Source organism: Aptenodytes patagonicus, chromosome 5 (genome assembly GCF_965638725.1).
Source record: "Aptenodytes patagonicus chromosome 5, bAptPat1.pri.cur, whole genome shotgun sequence".
In the NCBI taxonomy this organism is placed as follows: Eukaryota; Metazoa; Chordata; class Aves; order Sphenisciformes; family Spheniscidae; genus Aptenodytes; species Aptenodytes patagonicus.
The window spans coordinates 17,159,310-17,177,898 of NC_134953.1; the positions used below are offsets into that span (position 1 = coordinate 17,159,310).

Below are 18,589 nucleotides of genomic sequence, written 5' to 3' on the forward strand. Positions count from 1 at the left end.
TATTTCTAGGCAACAGAAAAGGAAGCGCTTTTTGCTAGAAAAGCCTTGCTCCCACTGCACTGAAACAACTTGAAATTCTGGTCATTTTAATAAGGGCAACATAGTCATAGAAGCAGCACAGCCAGCTGAAATTCCTGGAAACTTTGAAACAAGGAATTTATGAGGCAAAGATAAATGAAACCTGTTGGCAAGGTAAACTAGAGATGTTTCAGAGCTTCTCGCTCATTCCATCTACTCAAGTAAATACCACCCAACACAAGAACAATGTTTTCAGATTGCTTAAAGTTCTCATTTGACATGGAGAAAAAACATGATGAACAGTGAACTAGAATTAACTCAGGGAAAGCTGTTCCACCCACTGCATTTGGGAACACACCATAACCCAAACTTAAGCAAGCAGACAATTCAATCTTCCTTTTGAACAATACTTATGCAGCCACAAGATACAGAGACTGGATCAAGTAGCACCTTCTTTTCAAGAGGCTATACTAAACAGCACAGGCTGCTGCCAAAGGCACTTGCATCCACACTTCCTCAGTCAGAAGAGTCATTATGACCTAGAAGTCTCCAAGGGCAAGCAGAACCAGCCTCATACCCCATGGAGAAGTTTACAAACTAGCTGGGTTCCCCTCAATCCGCTAGAACAGAAATATAACAAAAAGCACCACACTAGCAGCCTTTCATGACAGCCTCTCAAACCTCTCATTAACAAGTTTGGCAAAACCTCTTCCCAATTACATTAAATGTAAATTGGAAAAAAAATAATTACATCAGCAAACAGATTACTGTATAAGTTAATATGCACATGTTCTAATTCCATAACAAGTGTTATGAACATTATAAATTATCTTACAGCTTTTTCATCACATGGTAGCTAAAGAACAGTTCATGTACTTGCTTTCTTCTTCATCATACAATCCTCTAATTAAAAAAAAACAGAAGCAAAACTGATTCTCTCCCTCTCTCTTTCAGTGAAAAGCTTCACAATGAGAACATTTATAAACATATATGCAAAAGACACTCGTGAAATGCATTTATAATAAAATTAGCTAGAAACAAATGCCTACCAGATAAACGTACAGGTCCTCACTTCAAGAAAGACACCATACAACCTTTCACCGCAGTTTTGTAACTGAAGTGTGGTGACAACTTTCAGTAAGTGCTCTAAGTGCAGTAAGTGTCCAGATGCCCAAGGTGCATATTGTCGGACACATAAAATTAACGTTTTTACAGAAGGCTTCATAAATGTAAGTTCAAAGAATAAAGGGATACCTACAATTCTGTACTAGCTAGCAAAAGGCTTTTTTTTTTTTTTTTTAAAGGCACCTTTTCTACTTGAGGATGGACAGCCTACTTTGTATTTGATAGAATGATTTCAGACGCTAACACACTTCTAAAGAAGGGTAAAGGGGCTAATTTTAATCCTATCAGTAGGATACACTTATGATAACCTCTATTCAACAGTTTCAGGAAAAAAAAAAGAAAACATTCACATACTATAATCACTCACAGAATTTGCTTGTTAAAAAACATTCTTGATGGAAAACAAGGTTTTCAAATTAAAACAAGCTCTGCAACACTGTTACAAGTTATTCAATCTGTGCTCTGCAGAACAAGTCTATTTTTAAGGTAGAAGAGAGACATTTCTTCCAAATGCACAAGCCTGGAAGTTTTGTACAGTTCATGGGTATAATTTTTGCAGCCTTCACAAAGAAATTTCTCACAGACTTTTACAAGATACTGTTTTCACACTGTGACCAGAAAGAACATAAATCAGTCCTTCAGTCAGACTGCTTACTGATCTTCAGAAAGGAGACAACATTATGGTTTTCATGACCACATGAACTTGTCTTATCAGCAAGCGTACAGTCTATTTTGGCAGATTGTTTCTTGCCGCTTCCAGCAGGAACAGCACACTTGTTCCCAGAGTTTGGAGCATGTCCATCCCCTTTGCCCTTCCTCAGGAAAATCACTCATGTCTATGGGCCTACATTCTTTCAAAAAGTCTCTTCTCTCCCAGCCACATCTAGCTAGTCATTATTTTACTATAAAAACATCTACCGCTTTTCCACTTTACATTTTATGTAAAAGGGCAAACTTCTAATTGTCTGGTTTTGCAACAAGAATGCCATTAATGGATTGCTGTAGGATGCAAGACACTGGTAAGAGTCCTACCTTGTTCACTAGGTTCTGACTGAGACTTTCTGACAGTAAGGTCCAGAGGTGAGTCTTGGTCAGCCATGAGAAGTTTGCTGAGCACAGGGTTCTGAGCAGTTGCAGCCGTGGGAGAGGAGGCGACCAGAGATGCTTTCAGCAGGCTTTGGTTCTTTGTGCTATTGGGCTGGCTGGAGTCCTGAGTAGAGCTATTTTTTGAGGTATATTCAGCAGCAAACTGTCGGATCATTCGCTGCATGATCTCACGGGCCACTAGGGGAATATTGGGGTCAGAGACCCTAGGACTGTCTGTAAATATTAGAGATTTTTTTTTTAAGGAAGCACTTTAAGTAAAACAGCTTTTATATTAAGTCATTGTTTAATTAAAAAAAAAAAAATCTAGGGAAAAAAAATGAAAGCCAAAGAGAAATAGTTTCTGCAGAAAACGTACTTTAGTCTTAGCATACCGGAACAAGAACCATTGCTAATTCTGGTATAACCTTACCAAAATAACAGTTTCCTAAAAGAAATATGCAATCTCATCTTTTGCTTTCAAATATAGATATATTCGACCAGACCTTTAAGAGGTGTGGAAATGGAAAGGAGAGCCAGACCCATGAAAAAAATACCAAGTATTAAAGCTCATTCCAAAAAAATTGAACAGGTTACTCAGTGGAAGAATTGAGTAACTTACCTGCAGCTACAGAAGGGGAGAAATGAGAATAAAGTTGCAGCAGTCCCCTGCAAGTTTACTGAGAAATAAAGCCCTATAGTTCTGATTCTTCAAAATAATTCACATGAAGATCAAACGTTCAAGTGTCTTCCATCCCATTCTATCTATTCCTTTTGACATTTCTGTCATTATCATCAATGCAGCATCAGGGATTACCCAAAGAATTTTCACATGTACAAAAAACCAAGATGCGTCACATGAAAAGTAATTCTATTTCTGGAAGAGCTGCTAAATCTATTAGTAAGAAATGTGAAATGGAACAGGTAGACATTCCAATTTATTTATATGAAATAGTGTATAAATACAAAGGTATTTGAGGATGTGGGCAACCCAAAAATATATTGGCAGAAATCACTATTTTAGACCAGTAGTAATTCATGATGTGAAAGCAAATCTGTAACTCCTAAATCACAGAAGCTAAGTCCTGCCACTTCACCTCAAACACTGACTGTGTTCTCTGGCCAAATCAGTTTGTTTTTTTTTTTTAGAAAAACAAAAAAAGAAAAAAGAAAAGAAACACAAAAAACCAAACCAACCCCCCCACAAAAAAAAAAAAACCAAACAAAACAACACACCACAACCACACAACAACTCCAGAAATGGCTCAAAAGGTTTGATTTTCTATTTCTGAAGAAACATTCAGAGAAAATTGTGCAGCAGAAGACCGAACAGATCTTTAAAAGCAGCTCTCAAAACGGAACAATAGAAAAGTGTTTACTTCCTCTTTAAAAAAAATTGCCCAGGTTGAAAGGTAATCTATTGAGATTGAACTATTAGAAGCATTAGCAAAATCTTCTGTGGGACATTTCAGCGGTAGATTTGCCTTTTGCCACCATTTTTGACAAAAGTGCATCAATCCAACAAACCAGCTTCAGTGTACCTGTAAAGGATGACTGACATGAAGGTTTGAGCACGGAGTTGCCCACAAACCAGAGAGCAGCAGTAAGCAGCTACTGTGTTTCTTGATGAAAAGCCATACTGAGCTTTAAATACTTACCAAGGCCAAATTCCTTCCTGTTAAGCACAGCTTTCTAAATCTAAGACCTTATACAGTCACCATGTATATTCTTATAGGGGTATAATAGCTGTAAACTTTCAAGATGTTTATGTAAATAAGTAATCATTTTCTTGTAAAATCTACAGGATGTTTTTATTGTTGTTAAGGATGAGACACTAGAGTTTTAAGAAGCCACCAAGAGATGAGCCAAACTTAAATTTAGGTACATCTATATTCTCACTTTCTTCCCAAATGGTCCACAAGGACACAAGCCTGGAGAAGCGTGGAGGCTTTATTCTGCTATGGTGACGTTTCTTCCATTTTCTAACCTCTCTACTAAAACCTGCTGAAGGACATATGAAAGGCTCTAGGAAAGCCCAGAAGGGCACAAACTGATGGCATGATCACACTGATACCAACTATTCAACACGTGCTTGTAGCATACACAAGCGGGGCTGGCAGGAACGCAGAGCTCTATGGCACTTATGTTTTCTGAAGAAGAATCATGCCTTTACTGTGCACCCATGTTCATATGTACAATTCAGTAATCCTTACAGCTGAACATATTTCCAAATTCAGGGAGAACATATTACATATGCCTACAGACATGCATCTTTGTAATCTGCAACTTCAAAGAATCAGCACAGAGTGACTACTGGGATCTTTCTAGTGCTGCTCAAGATAAACTCACTAATTCAGGACACAAAACTCAATTTTCAAGCAGAAGGTAGTTACCTAGCACATTAAAGGCTGCTTGCTTAATATAAAGCCTGAATGCTAAGGATTAAAGCTGTTCAAAAGCGAGTGGAAAATATTTGCTGGTGCCTCTGCAGCATCACTTGAAATCAACCAGATGTTTATTTTGACTCCAAGTGTCTAGGTTTTTTGAAGACAAATAAACTAAAATTAACTAAACCAAGAAATTATCAGAGAAGAAAAATACAGCAAATATTTATCAGCTATAAATAGTCTAATGCAGTACCTCTGAGCTTTAAAAGCTTAATAGCTTTTGTGTATTTTATCTATACTGAAATCTTAGAAGGGCAGTATCAAACAAAAAAGGGTATGATTTCATTACACCATCAAAAGAAGGTCCTATCCTGCCACAAGGTAAAGGTGACAGACAACCAGGTACTGCTGTCTGCTTTCACTGGAAAGTATGAATATTTGAAAGAAGCATTACTGAGTCAGAGTGCCACAGGCACAAAGCAGAGAGAAAGTATGTAAGACTAATGGACAGTAAACCTGTTCAGAAAGTTTGCTGATCTTGCTAATTACCTGTGTATGTTAAGTACATGAGTGCACGTCCTTGACATGCAACAGGCATCTGTTCACAGAACATCTGCATTTTCTCTGATCTGCCTGGGCTACAAAATACCAGTCTCAAATGTTACTGGCAGTGAAGATGGAAAGAAAAAAAGAACAAATCACTGGCATGAAGCCAGGAGAGCCCAGCATCTCTGAGCAACGTAGGAGCGTCAGAGTTGTGCCATTCTTTGTGTCCTCTTTGGTATGACAGTGCCTGGGGATCTTATGGCAGTGGCATGAGTTAGAATAACCTTCCAAGCAATCTAAATACAGCCAAGCTTGACAATGATGCATTAAGAATTCAGAACTGACTTCCTACCAGGCTTCTTCCCCTCCCTTATTACTCTTGCACCAAGCACAGCTTTGCCAGAGGAAGGAAAGCAAGAATATATTAAAAAAAAAAATCTCAAAGATTCTTAGACATCTGAAGTGATTTCATTATCTTCATTCTGTCTATCTGACCGTGGACAGCGTTAAATCCCTCATTACCAAACTGCAATATCTGCCAATAGTTTTCCAACAATTAGGAAAGTATGCATTTCTAATAAGACACCCATACAGGTCATACCTAAAAATTTAAGCTCAATGTTAAAGGGATGAAGTCTTTAACAAACAATTTGGAAGTGATGGAAGCGCATTTTTTTCTCTCACCAGAAAAGCAATATGGAAAAAAGTATATTTTCTCTAAATTTTTGTTTTCTTCAATCCCTTCTGGATTTAAAAGAGATGGGATAAATTTAAAAGCAAAAGGAAACATTAACCTTAAAAGAAAAAAAAAAAAACAAAACAAACCACAAAACCACTGAAAAGGAAGACTTGGAATAAAAGCATCTGAACTATCAGTAGTAATGCAATAACTATCCTTCCTACCATCCTACATGCATCTATACTTTATGCAATATATCATAATGTATAGTTTGTATTTATTCATTTGAGTCATAAAAGAAAGGCTAAGATACTGTTATCTACTTAAAACACCTTTAAATATTTTGGTCACTGGGAGGAAGGGCTGAGGACTGGCTACAGCAATTTCTAATTTGTTAAACTGAAGCCTCGCATTGTCCCCCAGCAGACAGGTTGGAATTACTGATTTGGCAGATTTTCTCGCACATGGGTTAGGCTGATAAGTACAATGTACTTTCATTCAGGATGCATTTGGAAGCAACCTCTGGATTCCCGTTTCTCAGATTGGTAGAAAACAGTGAAATGAGTTTTGTGCCTTCCTAAGAGCACATTTAACTGACATAACTCTCCAGAAGAGGTTTAGAGGATTTTCTAGCATTGAGCTACTGTTATTGTTCTCAGCACATTCTACAGTACTGATTTTCCAATTCTTTTGCTGATCACATTTTGAATTCACCATATATCCCTCTTAGCATTATTCCAACAATATTTTATACTGTGGATTGCTGGGGGTGGGTAATCACTACAGACCATAGTGAGAAGACTGCTGACCTTTAAGAAAAACTGCATTAGTACACATCCCATTAAAATTAAAACAAACAAAATCACCCACCTATTACAACCACCACCACTTGCCCCTTCTTCCAAACAGCCCACCCACCTAAACATTGGTTTCAGGGGAGCAGTTCTGCTGGGTAAGAACTGAGTCATTCCTCCATAAGTGCAAAACACCAGTGTTCTCATGAAGAGATTTGTTTTAGGGTTTAAATGTGTTATACTCTCCTTCCTCTGTCCCAAGCCAACACTGTTGTATTGCTACATTATTTAAGAGTCAATTCTTACTCTTGAGATATAGATATATATCTATATAGATATAGATATATATCTATATATATATATAAAAAGAAGACAACTGAAAAATACTGAACATACAATGACAACTTGAACGTCAGATCTTGGATACCTGCATTGCATGCAAAAAGACCAGCGAGAGATACCATTTCCCCCCCCCCATTAAAACCAACCTTTTCTGTAAAAGACTGCATTGAGGAACTCTTCCGCTTGCCTTTCAAAACGAATGATTTTTGCTTGCTCTTGTCTAAGCAGAGCTTCTTGTCCAGCTTCCGAGGCTGGCTCATCCAGACTGACTAAGTGTTCCTGCAAAGATATTTAATATTTGTAAGATATTCCTGACTCCAAAATGAATAAAGTTCCTTAGTCATTAAATACTTTACTAAATTCAAAACTTTGTTAGGTACTCAGCAAAGAGTTGAATCTTTTGAAATCACAACTTGATTTTTGACTGCTCCAGAACATTGTACTTTGTCCTGTTTTCTTGTTGTAAATGCAGCAGAAGCCTGTAAGATTTGATAACATCATGGGAAATAAGAGCCCACTGTAAAGAAGAAGATTTAGATATTTTACAACATTTGGCTGCAAATCTCATATCTAGCACTTGTTCTTTGGCTATTACTTTTAGTTCCAAGAAATAACTGTTGAAGGCAAAACACAGAAAGTTCTCCTTACTCTACAGAGCGTTCATGCAAACTGAGCAATAAATGACCAAGCATTAGCAACCAACAGGTCCTTTTGTGAAAAGGCTCAGTAGTAGCTGCTTTTAAGTGAAATAAACTTAAGTTAGCTGCTTATAACACCCGCAATGAATTCAAATTCATTCTATCTCTTGCAACCGGAAGCAACTGAGTTATCTCAAGAATATTTCAAAACAAGTGTTTTAACTAGGATAATTAAATTGTGTGAGATGCCAAGATAAATTACTAATTTTAAATACAACTCAAGAAACTAGAAGACAATGGTTACAAAAATATGAAATCTAAATGCTTGGATTCCACACACAACACCACACCCGCCCCCCCCCCCCCCAAACACATCCCCCTTTTCTCATTTCCTTCAGTTTAATGCCTTGCCCCTGCTTAGGAGAACAATCTCTCTCCTGGCCCTCTCCCTCCACTTTCATTTTAAGCTATATTAAAGTTACCTGTATTTACCTACTGCAGGAATGCATACACAATCACTCTCTGGGGTTAGGGAGTGTTTTGTTTTGTTAACCTTTACAAAGTATCCGTTACCATAATATCTAGGCTACATCTGGGTTTTTGGCCTCTACTGTACACGTCGATTTCAGGTTCACATCCTCATGGGACTAGAAGGGAAGGAAAGAACTGGCAATTCATTTATAATTCACAATAAATGAAAAGAAGAAGCCATTCTTAAGTTTGTGCCGTCTCAACTTCAAGAGGTGTAATGAAGCAGGGTTACATAACCAGCCCATAGTAAATTAACAAACACAGCAGTCACATGAACTACGTGCAAAGGGTAATAATATGAAATGCTTTGGACTCTGGCCTGAACAACATGGGCTCTCACCTCAGATTTGTAATTCAACAGCTTCCAAAAGTTCTCTATCAAAAGTAAAGGGAGATACCATCTCTATCAAAAGTAAAGGGAGATACCATCTCTATCAAAAGTAAAGGGAGATACCATCTCAGACAGGGTATAGAGACAAAACAGTATTTTATGCTAAATAAAAAGATGAGGAGCATGCGATGACAGAGGTGACAGGTGGGTAAAGCAACACGTTTGCTGTGAAGGTAAGAGTCTGCAGAATTAAAGACCTCACAGAGTGACTGACCCTTTTTTCCATACCAGAGAGATTCCAGGCTTGCTCTCAAACCTGCTGGCTCTCAGAGGAAAGATTAGCGCTTTTGAGATAGTCTTTTAAGAATACGAATTTGAACTGATGGGTTAACTATAATAAAAGCGTTCACCTCTGTGCCAGGTACTCCTGCACCAGTAACCAGTAGTAGTGCTCCCGCGGTTCACTGGCACTTTATGAACACACTGAAAATGCAGTTGTACCATTCTGATACTTAAAATATGTGAAGTATCTGTACAGGATTTCACAATAAAAATATTTGTGGACAATAAACCAAATATTTTTATGAGAGTTACTCTTCAGGTGAGACTTCACAGAACATACTTGCATCCTCTTTTTGAAACTGTGTTTCTGCATCTGACGAAGTTTAATGCAGGATCTGTCCTAGTTATTGACAGCCATTCTGAGTCAAACTCCATTATCTTTTAGGCATTATCAGGATAATTGTAAACTCAGCTTATCAGTTTGTGTAAAAAGCAGACATTTGTGCAAATTAGCTAATAACAGAAGTAATCTAGGCATACAGAAGTGTTGGAACAATCACTGGAGCATCTAAAAGCATTTACAGACAAACTCCTTTAAGTTTTAAATTAAAAGGAATCCCTGCAAACTGATGCACAGAGATTTAGCTAGATAAGATCCATTAGTTAATTAGCATCCTCTAGCTAAAGTCCCACAAGCCACTGCAAAAAACTTTTTTAATTCAAAGGACAAACAGAGAATTGAGAATTGAAGGAAATAATTACCCCTTCAACTTGATCCGATACTCTGCCCTTTGACAGACTATAGCTCTGGAAGAGGCCTAAAATAAAAATAACCCTTGGCCAACACAATGCATTTCAAATCTTCCTAGTACTTTTTGCAACTGAGATAATACATAGTAAGTACTAGCCTAGCAACTCGGTGGAAACTGAGTTCAGCGGCAGCATGCCTCACCATAAACAAGTGTACTTTACATTACTCATATAAAGGTAATGTATAAAGAGTACAATTTAATCTACCTAGGCTAACTAAAGCTGTACATTTTCTACACAGAGAAGGAATGACGAAAAAGGGATCAGCCAGAAAAAAAAATTGTAAGTAGCTTACACTGGTGAATGGCTGAATAAAGGATCATTTGATCTGCATTCAGAAGAGGGGAATACCAAGGCAATGGCAGTGCTTAGTTCTTACCCCTCAAACTAAGGAGCATGCATCTCTTTACATGTATGGTTTTTACCAATGTCCATGCTAAGACATCAAAACGTAAAGAATACAGTTATATAAAAGAGTCAGATTTAACCTTGTGCATAGGAAAAAAAAAAAAATCTTCAGCTATTTTCCGGCATCTGCAGTACAGCATTGACTACGAGACAAAATATACTGGAGAGATTACTGTTTATTGCATTTTTAAATTATTTTCTTGTCAATTGTGTCACAATTATTCCAGCAGTCTTTGCAGCTGGTTCACCCTTAGAAGGAAACTTCAAGTTTCCACAGTAAATATTTGGTTGTGATTGCTATTCAAACTCAACTTCCAAAAGGGGGGGGGTTTGTCTGGTTTGGGGGTGTGTGTTTGGTTTTCTGGATTTTGGTGTTGTGTGGGTTTTTTGGGTGGTTTGGGGTTTTTTGTTTGTTTGTTTTTTATGTTTTCCACCATTTCTTCCCAATAACCATTATTTGGATCGACTATCTTCAGTCTTATCCTCCCACTCTACAGTCCTGAATCACATCAAAGTTTTCAGTACCAACACACAGGTAGTAGGAAGAAGAAAAACCTATTAATATTTAGATAGCATTGTCATTGGTTACAAATACCCTGGAAAAAACCCCAGCCAGTTACTTTTACATATTATTTATAACACAGCATTCATTCTATTCTCTTTGTGCTTCTCTTCAGGCGGGAACCATGCCCCAGAGCATCCCTGGAATCCCATCAGTGAACTTGCAGTACCACTATATTGAACAATAATGCTTCAGGAAAAGATACTTGGAGTGGTTTGCACATGCTCCCAAAGGGCTAAAGCTCTTTTTTATGTTAAGATATAGAGCATAACTATATAATTAAGTCAAAGAGCCTTAGAAATACAGAGCTCAGGTTTTCAAAATGCAAGGTCAATGCATGACCTTGAGAGACCACTGAATCCTGGACAGCCGGGCCTCGTCAGCACTAGTACTGGATCATCATTGAGACCCTCCTTGTAGAACTGCTGTATCAACATTTCCTAAATGCTAAACCTCTGGCATGAAGAGAAAGGTATGATGCAGGCTGTTTTTGTATAGATATGGCAACAGCAGCTTCATGTTTAAGCCACAGGCCGCAAGCAGGTGGAGCGGAAAGTGCCCAGAAGCTAGAATAGTGTCAGATAATTCCTATCCATCTTTGTGAAAAAAAAAAAACAGAGGGAAGCTTCCCACAGACCACCTGTGGCTGACCGGCCGACCCATGGACCCTAGGGATACAATCCAGCCTCCCACCCCACCCCAAGGCAAGATCAGGAACAGTGAGTAAGAAAGAAATGTTTCAGCATCCCTAGGTTCTCTTCTCCAACACTTCATTTTTCTTAAGACTGTACAGTCTTTTTAACTCTTAGCCAGTGCAAAGGAGAATAATCTACTATTTCCTGTAGACAAGCCTTAAGGGCACCAGAGACTTGTCTTCTTTCCTTCTCCCTTCAAGACCAAGTCATTCTTGTTGCTTTCACTGCAATGCTATTCAGTGTGTTTATGTCTCTCTTAAAATGCTATACCCAGCTGAGGCTTCACCAGCATTTAGGTAAGAGAAGAAATTTCCTCTCCAGGTATTAAGACAAACGCCTCTCTTGATATAGCCCCCAAAACAGTTTACTACTTTTACAATGCTATCACTTTTCAGACATCTGTAACTTGTGACTTGACAAAACAAGTCTGTCTGTCCTCTTTCTCACATTTATCGAGGTAATTTTCAATTCTGAGTATGCTCTTTAAAGCACTTAGAACTGTTCCCAGCTTGGCATCAACTAAAAATTCAAATAGTTTAATTAGTTTTAAGACGTCCCTCACTTACTGAACATACATACTTCCATAGTAAGAAACCGTAATATTTCCTTATTAAGATGACTGATGTCAGATTTATCAAATTCAAAACAAATTTAACTTGACTGATCCATAACTACTGAATATCATTTACTACCTATAGTAGGGGGAGAGAAAAGAAAACAGTGGAAATACAATATGCTTACATTCACATTTATGCACAAGCAAAACTGTAATCCCACATTACTACTAAACACAGCTGGAGATTATCACAAACAGCCTCTTCAGGTTTTAGCCTCCATATCAAATTATTTTAAAGCCACCCAATACAAAATTGACAGTCTAAATGCTTGAATTTTTTAGAGTGATGAAATCCATTAAAAATGTTTTAGAGCACCTTCCAGCACACTTAGGATCTCCGTACACAGTTTAAACACATTCTAAAGCCATCAAAGATCATAAAAGTTCCACAACTTCAACTCATTTTCATGTATTTCCTTTGCCATCTTCAATTATTTCACGAGTTAACACTTTAAATGATAGCAGTAGCTTCTCTTCAGAATTATTCAGACACTTACCACAATTTATTTCTTATTGTTTATGTTCCTCCACAGTGAAAGGACACCAGATTCAGAGGTTGTTATTATGACTAATCATAATCAAGTAATGGCGTGGTATTACCTTTTAGATGTTTGTGTAAAGCAATTACTTACAAGCTTTTAAAAATATCCAAATCATATCAGAGTAACTTTGAATTTTAAAATTACTCCTTCACATGCTGTACCCTACCACACTTCTTCACAACTGAAAGAATCGTTAGAGGTCCTTACACTGAAGCCCAGGTATTTCATGGTACTTTGAAGACCAGACTCAACCTTCTGCCATCAACAGCATGAAACTCCAGAGTATGCTCCTAGAAGTCATTTTCTCTCTTGCTATTTTCGTAGCTTAAATATATCTACAAAATAGTTAATATGCTTAGCAGTATTATCCTTCTTGTTCTGCTCTCACCAACTAATGAGATTAGTCATGTCCCCCCCCCTTTTTTTTAAATACATATGAATTGCTTTATGTAGCTTTAGACAATAGTGTTTTCTTTTCCAATGAATATACTCAACTGAATCCTCTTTAAGGATTCTTTTTCCAATTTCCCCTCTTATTACTAGTGCTTTCTTCTGACCTTATCTATCTGCATCTTTTTTTAAAAAATAAATATTAAACTAGGCTTAAGCTCCAACTATGAGCAAATGACAGTACGGGCTACCTCATTTGATACAAACATTCTACATGGAGCCACAGATTTCTTCTGTAATGATAGCTCTGTCAGTTTATTTAACAAGCCACACTGAAAAATTAAGAGCGATAATTAAAAAGAGATAAGTCAAGTACACTTAAAATTCAATTTGTCTGAATTGATGGGTCTTCTCTGTACCACAACCTTTTAGAAGGAAAAGCTTCATTAAAAGAAAAAAACAACAAACCAAAAAACCAAACAACAAAAAACCCACCAACCACCTTGCAAACTATACTATCTTAAATCTTCCCTGTGAAAGATAAAGCCCACAAGGAATTGGTAATTACCACATTTTCAGATTATCCACATGAGAACTCACCGGGTTTGGTCCCACAGAACCCGATCTACTTCCTCTCACTATGAGGAGGCAGTTAGGGCTGCTAAATTTGTCTTTTTTGTCTTTCATGCCCATCAATGTACCCATGCATTTCTGCACGCAGGCACCTGTGTTAATAACCTGATAGCAGATCCTTAGGTAACTTGTTATTCTCTCTGATCATACCACACTGAAACAATTGTGTAATTCTGCATTATATGATGGGGAAAAAAAAATTCCAATTTCTAAAAGCTTTACATTATTGCACATAACCCTTTGGATTTGGGAAAAAACGTCTGGGAATATTTTAGCTCCCTACTTTGTCTGTATTTTATTATCCCTTTCAAATGAAGGCCCTTAAGTCCATTTCTCTATCAAAAACTGTTTTGTATTTTGACTGCCAAAAAATCCATGCATTTGCTCGGCATTTGCAAGTAGAACTACTGCTACAAATAAATTAATCTTTTCAGAATACTTCAGCAGATGGTTCTCCATCCTTTGAAGAATGCATGTAATTGAATCTGATTGCTTGTAAAAGCAAGAACCAACATCACTGAAATGGATGGGAGAGCAAGTGTAGGTTTTTTCCCTTAAACAGCTCTGCCAATAAACTAATCTCGGCCTCCAATTCTCATCCTGCAGTCCAGAACTCAATTCTCCTTAAGCACAACCACTGATCTCCTAAGTTACAGGTAATTCTTACGGGCAAATGAAATCCAGAAGAAAACCCTCAAGATTTTTATTGGTTTTGAACTTGTCAGACCAGGTACCTACAGGTCACTCAAAGGTGAAAATCAAGTACACTGATTAATTATTCCTCTAATCCAAAAGGGGGTATTGGTAAAGATGTACTCATTGGAAAAAAGGCCAGCCACAGCCACAGCCACACACTGTTGTAATATGTGGTTTGTGGCTATCTTGTTCCCAGCTACAACATCAATTACACAGCTTTTAATTCTGTAACTCACTACTGTACAAGCACAAACCCAAATCATCCCATCCTGCCCCGTTCTTTTCCTAAAAAGGTAAGAGGATGCACATCGACAATAAAAAAAAAGCAGAATAGAGGATGTGGCACAGAAAGCACAACTGCTACTGCTTTATGTACAGGAACAGACAAGTTTTAGTAGCTACAGAAGACTGAGCCTGCAACTCCCTAAAAAGAAGGGGAGTTAAAGATATCACTATAGATGTTGAATGGAAGAGATTTCAAATAAACTAGTACCATTTCTAATTTAGTTCAGTCCATCTGCTGAAGATTGTCCATCATTTGGCTAAATACCAAATGAAGTTACAAACTTTTTTTTAACAATTAATTCTCTGATGTTTTAATTCAAATTATGATGTTGTTAAATCCATACTGTTTGAAGGCTCCTGCAAGAAAGTCACATTTAACTCTGTATCAAAGCTAATGACATCAGCAACTGCCAGCGGTGTAGAAATTTGGCATACCCACAGAGGAAAGGAAGCACTACCACCCTGCCATCTCTCTCAGCTGACATACAAGAACTCACTAGATCTAAAAGGAGCCATATTCTTCCCTCAAAAACAAAACAAAAAAACCCAAACCAAAACACCCCAAAAAACCCAAACCCAACAGAATTGATATAGAGGTTGGGGAGCAGGGAGGAAAAAAAAGAAAAAACCAAACCCAAACCCTAAAAAAATCCTACATAGTCCAAAGAAGCCCCGTGCCAAGCGTGAGGAGAATCACCAGGATTAACAGAGAAGTCACAAGTCTGATTTGAATGGAACTGGTTCACCCTCCTTCCCCACTCCCTCAAACAGGTAGTGATCCCTGGCCATGCAGCAAACAAGCATATATACAAACCTCTCTTTGCTGTCCCTGTTTATCAATCAGCTGTAAGAAAAACGGTTTAAACAGGTATTTTTGACTACTGAAATGTAAAGTGACAGAAATTGCTTGGGTTTTATTTATAAAATTATTCTACCTGAGCCCACAGTGGCTGACTGACACTACCACAGCCTTTAACAACTTTCGTTTCCCTCCAGCCTGCTCAGAACTTACAGCCTCCTTCCCCTTCACTTAGTGCCTCTGCGTAGCGATGCCGCACGCCCCTGCTGCGTTCTGTGTCAATCTGTACACAATCCTAAAATCTCCTTAGATCCCTGATGCCAAAACACCACAGAGCACACCACATCTGCATCTTTTCTTTCGCCCATTTAAAAGCCACCACACAGTACAATGGGAAACCACATGAGGAACCTTAATGTAAATGGTAACTAGCACTAGCATAAGGAACACATCACCAGTTTGTCAGTGATACTCACAATCATGAGCTATGCTTTACTATGTGAAACTAGAAAGAAAAGCCTAGCAAAGTACATGAAAATATAAATAGCGGTATCTCAGCTTCCGACTAAAAGTTGTGTAGAAGCTTGAAAAGGACAAGACGACCATGCCTAATCAGCGCACTATACTGTAGACACTCGTGTTCTTAGTTTTTGTCTTCACCTAACAATCACCGATTTTCAGGAGCTGTATTTTAGTTATTGTGGACCTGTGAGGACGATTGAGATGTAAACAGTCATTTTGAAGATCTACCCATACACTGTTAGATTCTCCCAGACTACGACCAGTCTCTGACCACACCACAAAATTAATTTCTGAATCAATTCAATGGCTTAACTAGGACTGTGCTAAACACTGAATTTTGTCTTTTTATGAGATGACGTACATCAAACAAGACAGAACTCCTTAGAGCACAAGCGTACATACAGCTTACCTGCTGTCAGTCTCAATGAAAGAAAGTATGATGCCTTACATCTGTTCTAAATGCAAGCGTTCCTAACCCTCCTCCCCATGCCTTAACAAAAACAAGCATAAACCAGCAACATGGCAAGTATCAGCGTAAACAAGGTACTTCCTTTATGAACAAGCCATGCAGCCGTACATGTTAGCTGCTGCGGAGGGAAGGGTGCTTTTGTTTCATTTCTAAGTTGATAGAGATCCACTCTGCATGTTATTCTACATTGTGCAGGAAGAACCGGTAGTTAAGAGTTCCAGCAAATAGTTTTGCCAAGACAGATGAGCCTTCCTTCCTATGCTATAGAACAATCATTATTTCAAAACGTGGGCTGAGCAACAATCACGTATAGCACGATAGCCTTTGTTTCATATATAGCTATAATCTCATTAAGAAAACAAACTGCAAGTTTATTATGTTGGCAAAGCTGACTTGTCCACGTTTAGGCTCTGTCTTGGTTATAAACAAGCACGGTACAAAATCTACCATACATATGAGCCCTTTAATAAAAGGATACAGCCCACAGGGAAAGAGATTCCAAGATACAGAACAAGACTCTAGGTTGTTAAAATGGACCACATTTCCATACTGAAGATAAGCTCAGCGTCTGACTGTAGTAAACATGCACAAGCCAAAGTCTGGCTCCCTTGGGAAGGGTTACATGATCCCAACAAGATCTCTTACAAAGAACTCAAAAAAAACCCCCAAACAAACAAAAAACACCAAACAGAAAGAGCCACTGCACAGAAAAATAAATCCGCATCACATACTATAAAGAAAAAGTTGCAGAGAAGAAGCAAGTCTCTTCATTAACTTATATTATTTGGATTCAGAAAGCCTTTTTCCGAAGGAGGAGAAAGGGGTAGGAGGTTGCAGATTTTCTATGTTCAGTTAACTAGGAGCAGCAAACTCCCTCCCTTTGTCCCTCCCCTACAACTACTAGCTTCACACATCTGCATTGTTACCTTCACTTTTTCTCTTCTCAGGCAGCAGAAAAGACAATTTTCATCAAAAGACCAATCAGAAACACCTTCAGGCTCACAGTCTGTAAATCAGAGGAATAGCAAATTACTTCATATTCATAAACCGCGACACAACTGGAGCCAAAAGAGAAATGCCGAATTAAATACCTGTTTCACAACATTCTTGCCTGCATTCTGAGGATGCAGGCTTCATTTCGGCCATTTTTCTAAATCCCCAGATTACCAAACTGTATACATTTTATCTGTGCACAACAAATCTGTTTTTCCGAGCACTGCCAAATACACTCCCAGCTACATAAAGATGAACGCACACTCATTAGTAATTTTAGCCAATATGAAACTAACTGTGAGCACTGCCTGGGGGAGGGGGAAAAAAGCACAAATCACCACGGTAACACACATTTTCTAGAGGCAGAGCTGGGGCTGCTTCTGTCATTAGAAATGCAGAACAAGATACAAAAATAGAGATTGAATACCTTTAAACAAACTGAGATCTTTTAATAATCCAGGTCCAAACAGGCCTTCTAGAATACTTTCAAACCCTAAAAGCAAATAAAAGAATTGTTAGCTTTCTAGATTAAGTACGTCACTACAAGAATATTCACAATAGCAGTTCTATATTTATCTGTTCCAAGAACAGAGCTCAACGTGTTTTCTCTAAGTATTACAAGATGCATAGGTCAATTGTGATGACTGAACTACTGACAAATCATAGCACAACCTAGAGTCCACCGACTCCTGCACTTTTGTAAATAGCTAGGTTAAAAACAAAGAACATTACGACATTGAAATAAACCATTTTGGAAAGAAAATAGGAAGTTGTAGGTTCTACAACGTGACCAGGTAATTTCTGTACAAAAAAAAAAAAAGTTTCCCTTGCTTAGGCCTCCGAACGGAAATAAGGGACGTTTTCCCAATTAAAAAAATACATTCTTCCATCTGAGTGGCATTCAGTTACTTTTCTGAATTTCAGCAAACATTAGAATCAGTGTTTCCTGAAGAGTTACAGGTTTGAAGAGAAAATTCGAAAGAAAGGGATTCAGCAGTGCCATGCCACTAAGGAATCAAATTCCAATCACAGATCCGCCTCTAAGATACACAGTCCGATTTACTTCAATGCCATGATTTATGCCTCACTTAAAATAAATCTAACCAATTTTAGTTTATTCCAAAAGAGGAAAAACCTTTACCGAAATTACCGCCATTATTTGGAAATGTTAAATCAATATTACACTAAACCCCTGCTGGCAGTAAAATCTATGGAGCTATTAACTACCCAGTACTATGAGAAGACAGGTTAGCAGAGTGAATATGAGAAGTACAAAAACTACTTTAAGGGGGACAGACACAATTCCACCCGGTTATAAAAATGTATTCCCAACATGACCATAAAACTCAGGACTACAACTTACTGTATCCCCCCCCCCCTTAATACTTTTGTGTTGTAGGTTTAATAACAGTT

The 18,589-nt window shown here is 38.0% G+C and overlaps 1 protein-coding gene across 2 annotated transcripts in view; it reads right to left on the reverse strand.

Moving 5' to 3' along the window:
• LCOR (ligand dependent nuclear receptor corepressor) overlaps positions 1-18,589 on the reverse strand; it is a 62,212-nt gene that overhangs the window by 13,193 nt on the left and 30,430 nt on the right. For both annotated transcript variants that reach the window (XM_076338874.1, XM_076338875.1), the window contains exons 2-5: positions 17,604-17,669; positions 17,110-17,189; positions 7,121-7,253; positions 2,176-2,463 (exon numbers count right to left, since the gene is read on the reverse strand). In XM_076338874.1, coding sequence (XP_076194989.1) covers positions 2,176-2,463; positions 7,121-7,253; positions 17,110-17,189; positions 17,604-17,669 — 567 coding nt within the window. The remainder of the gene's footprint in view (positions 1-2,175; positions 2,464-7,120; positions 7,254-17,109; positions 17,190-17,603; positions 17,670-18,589) is intronic.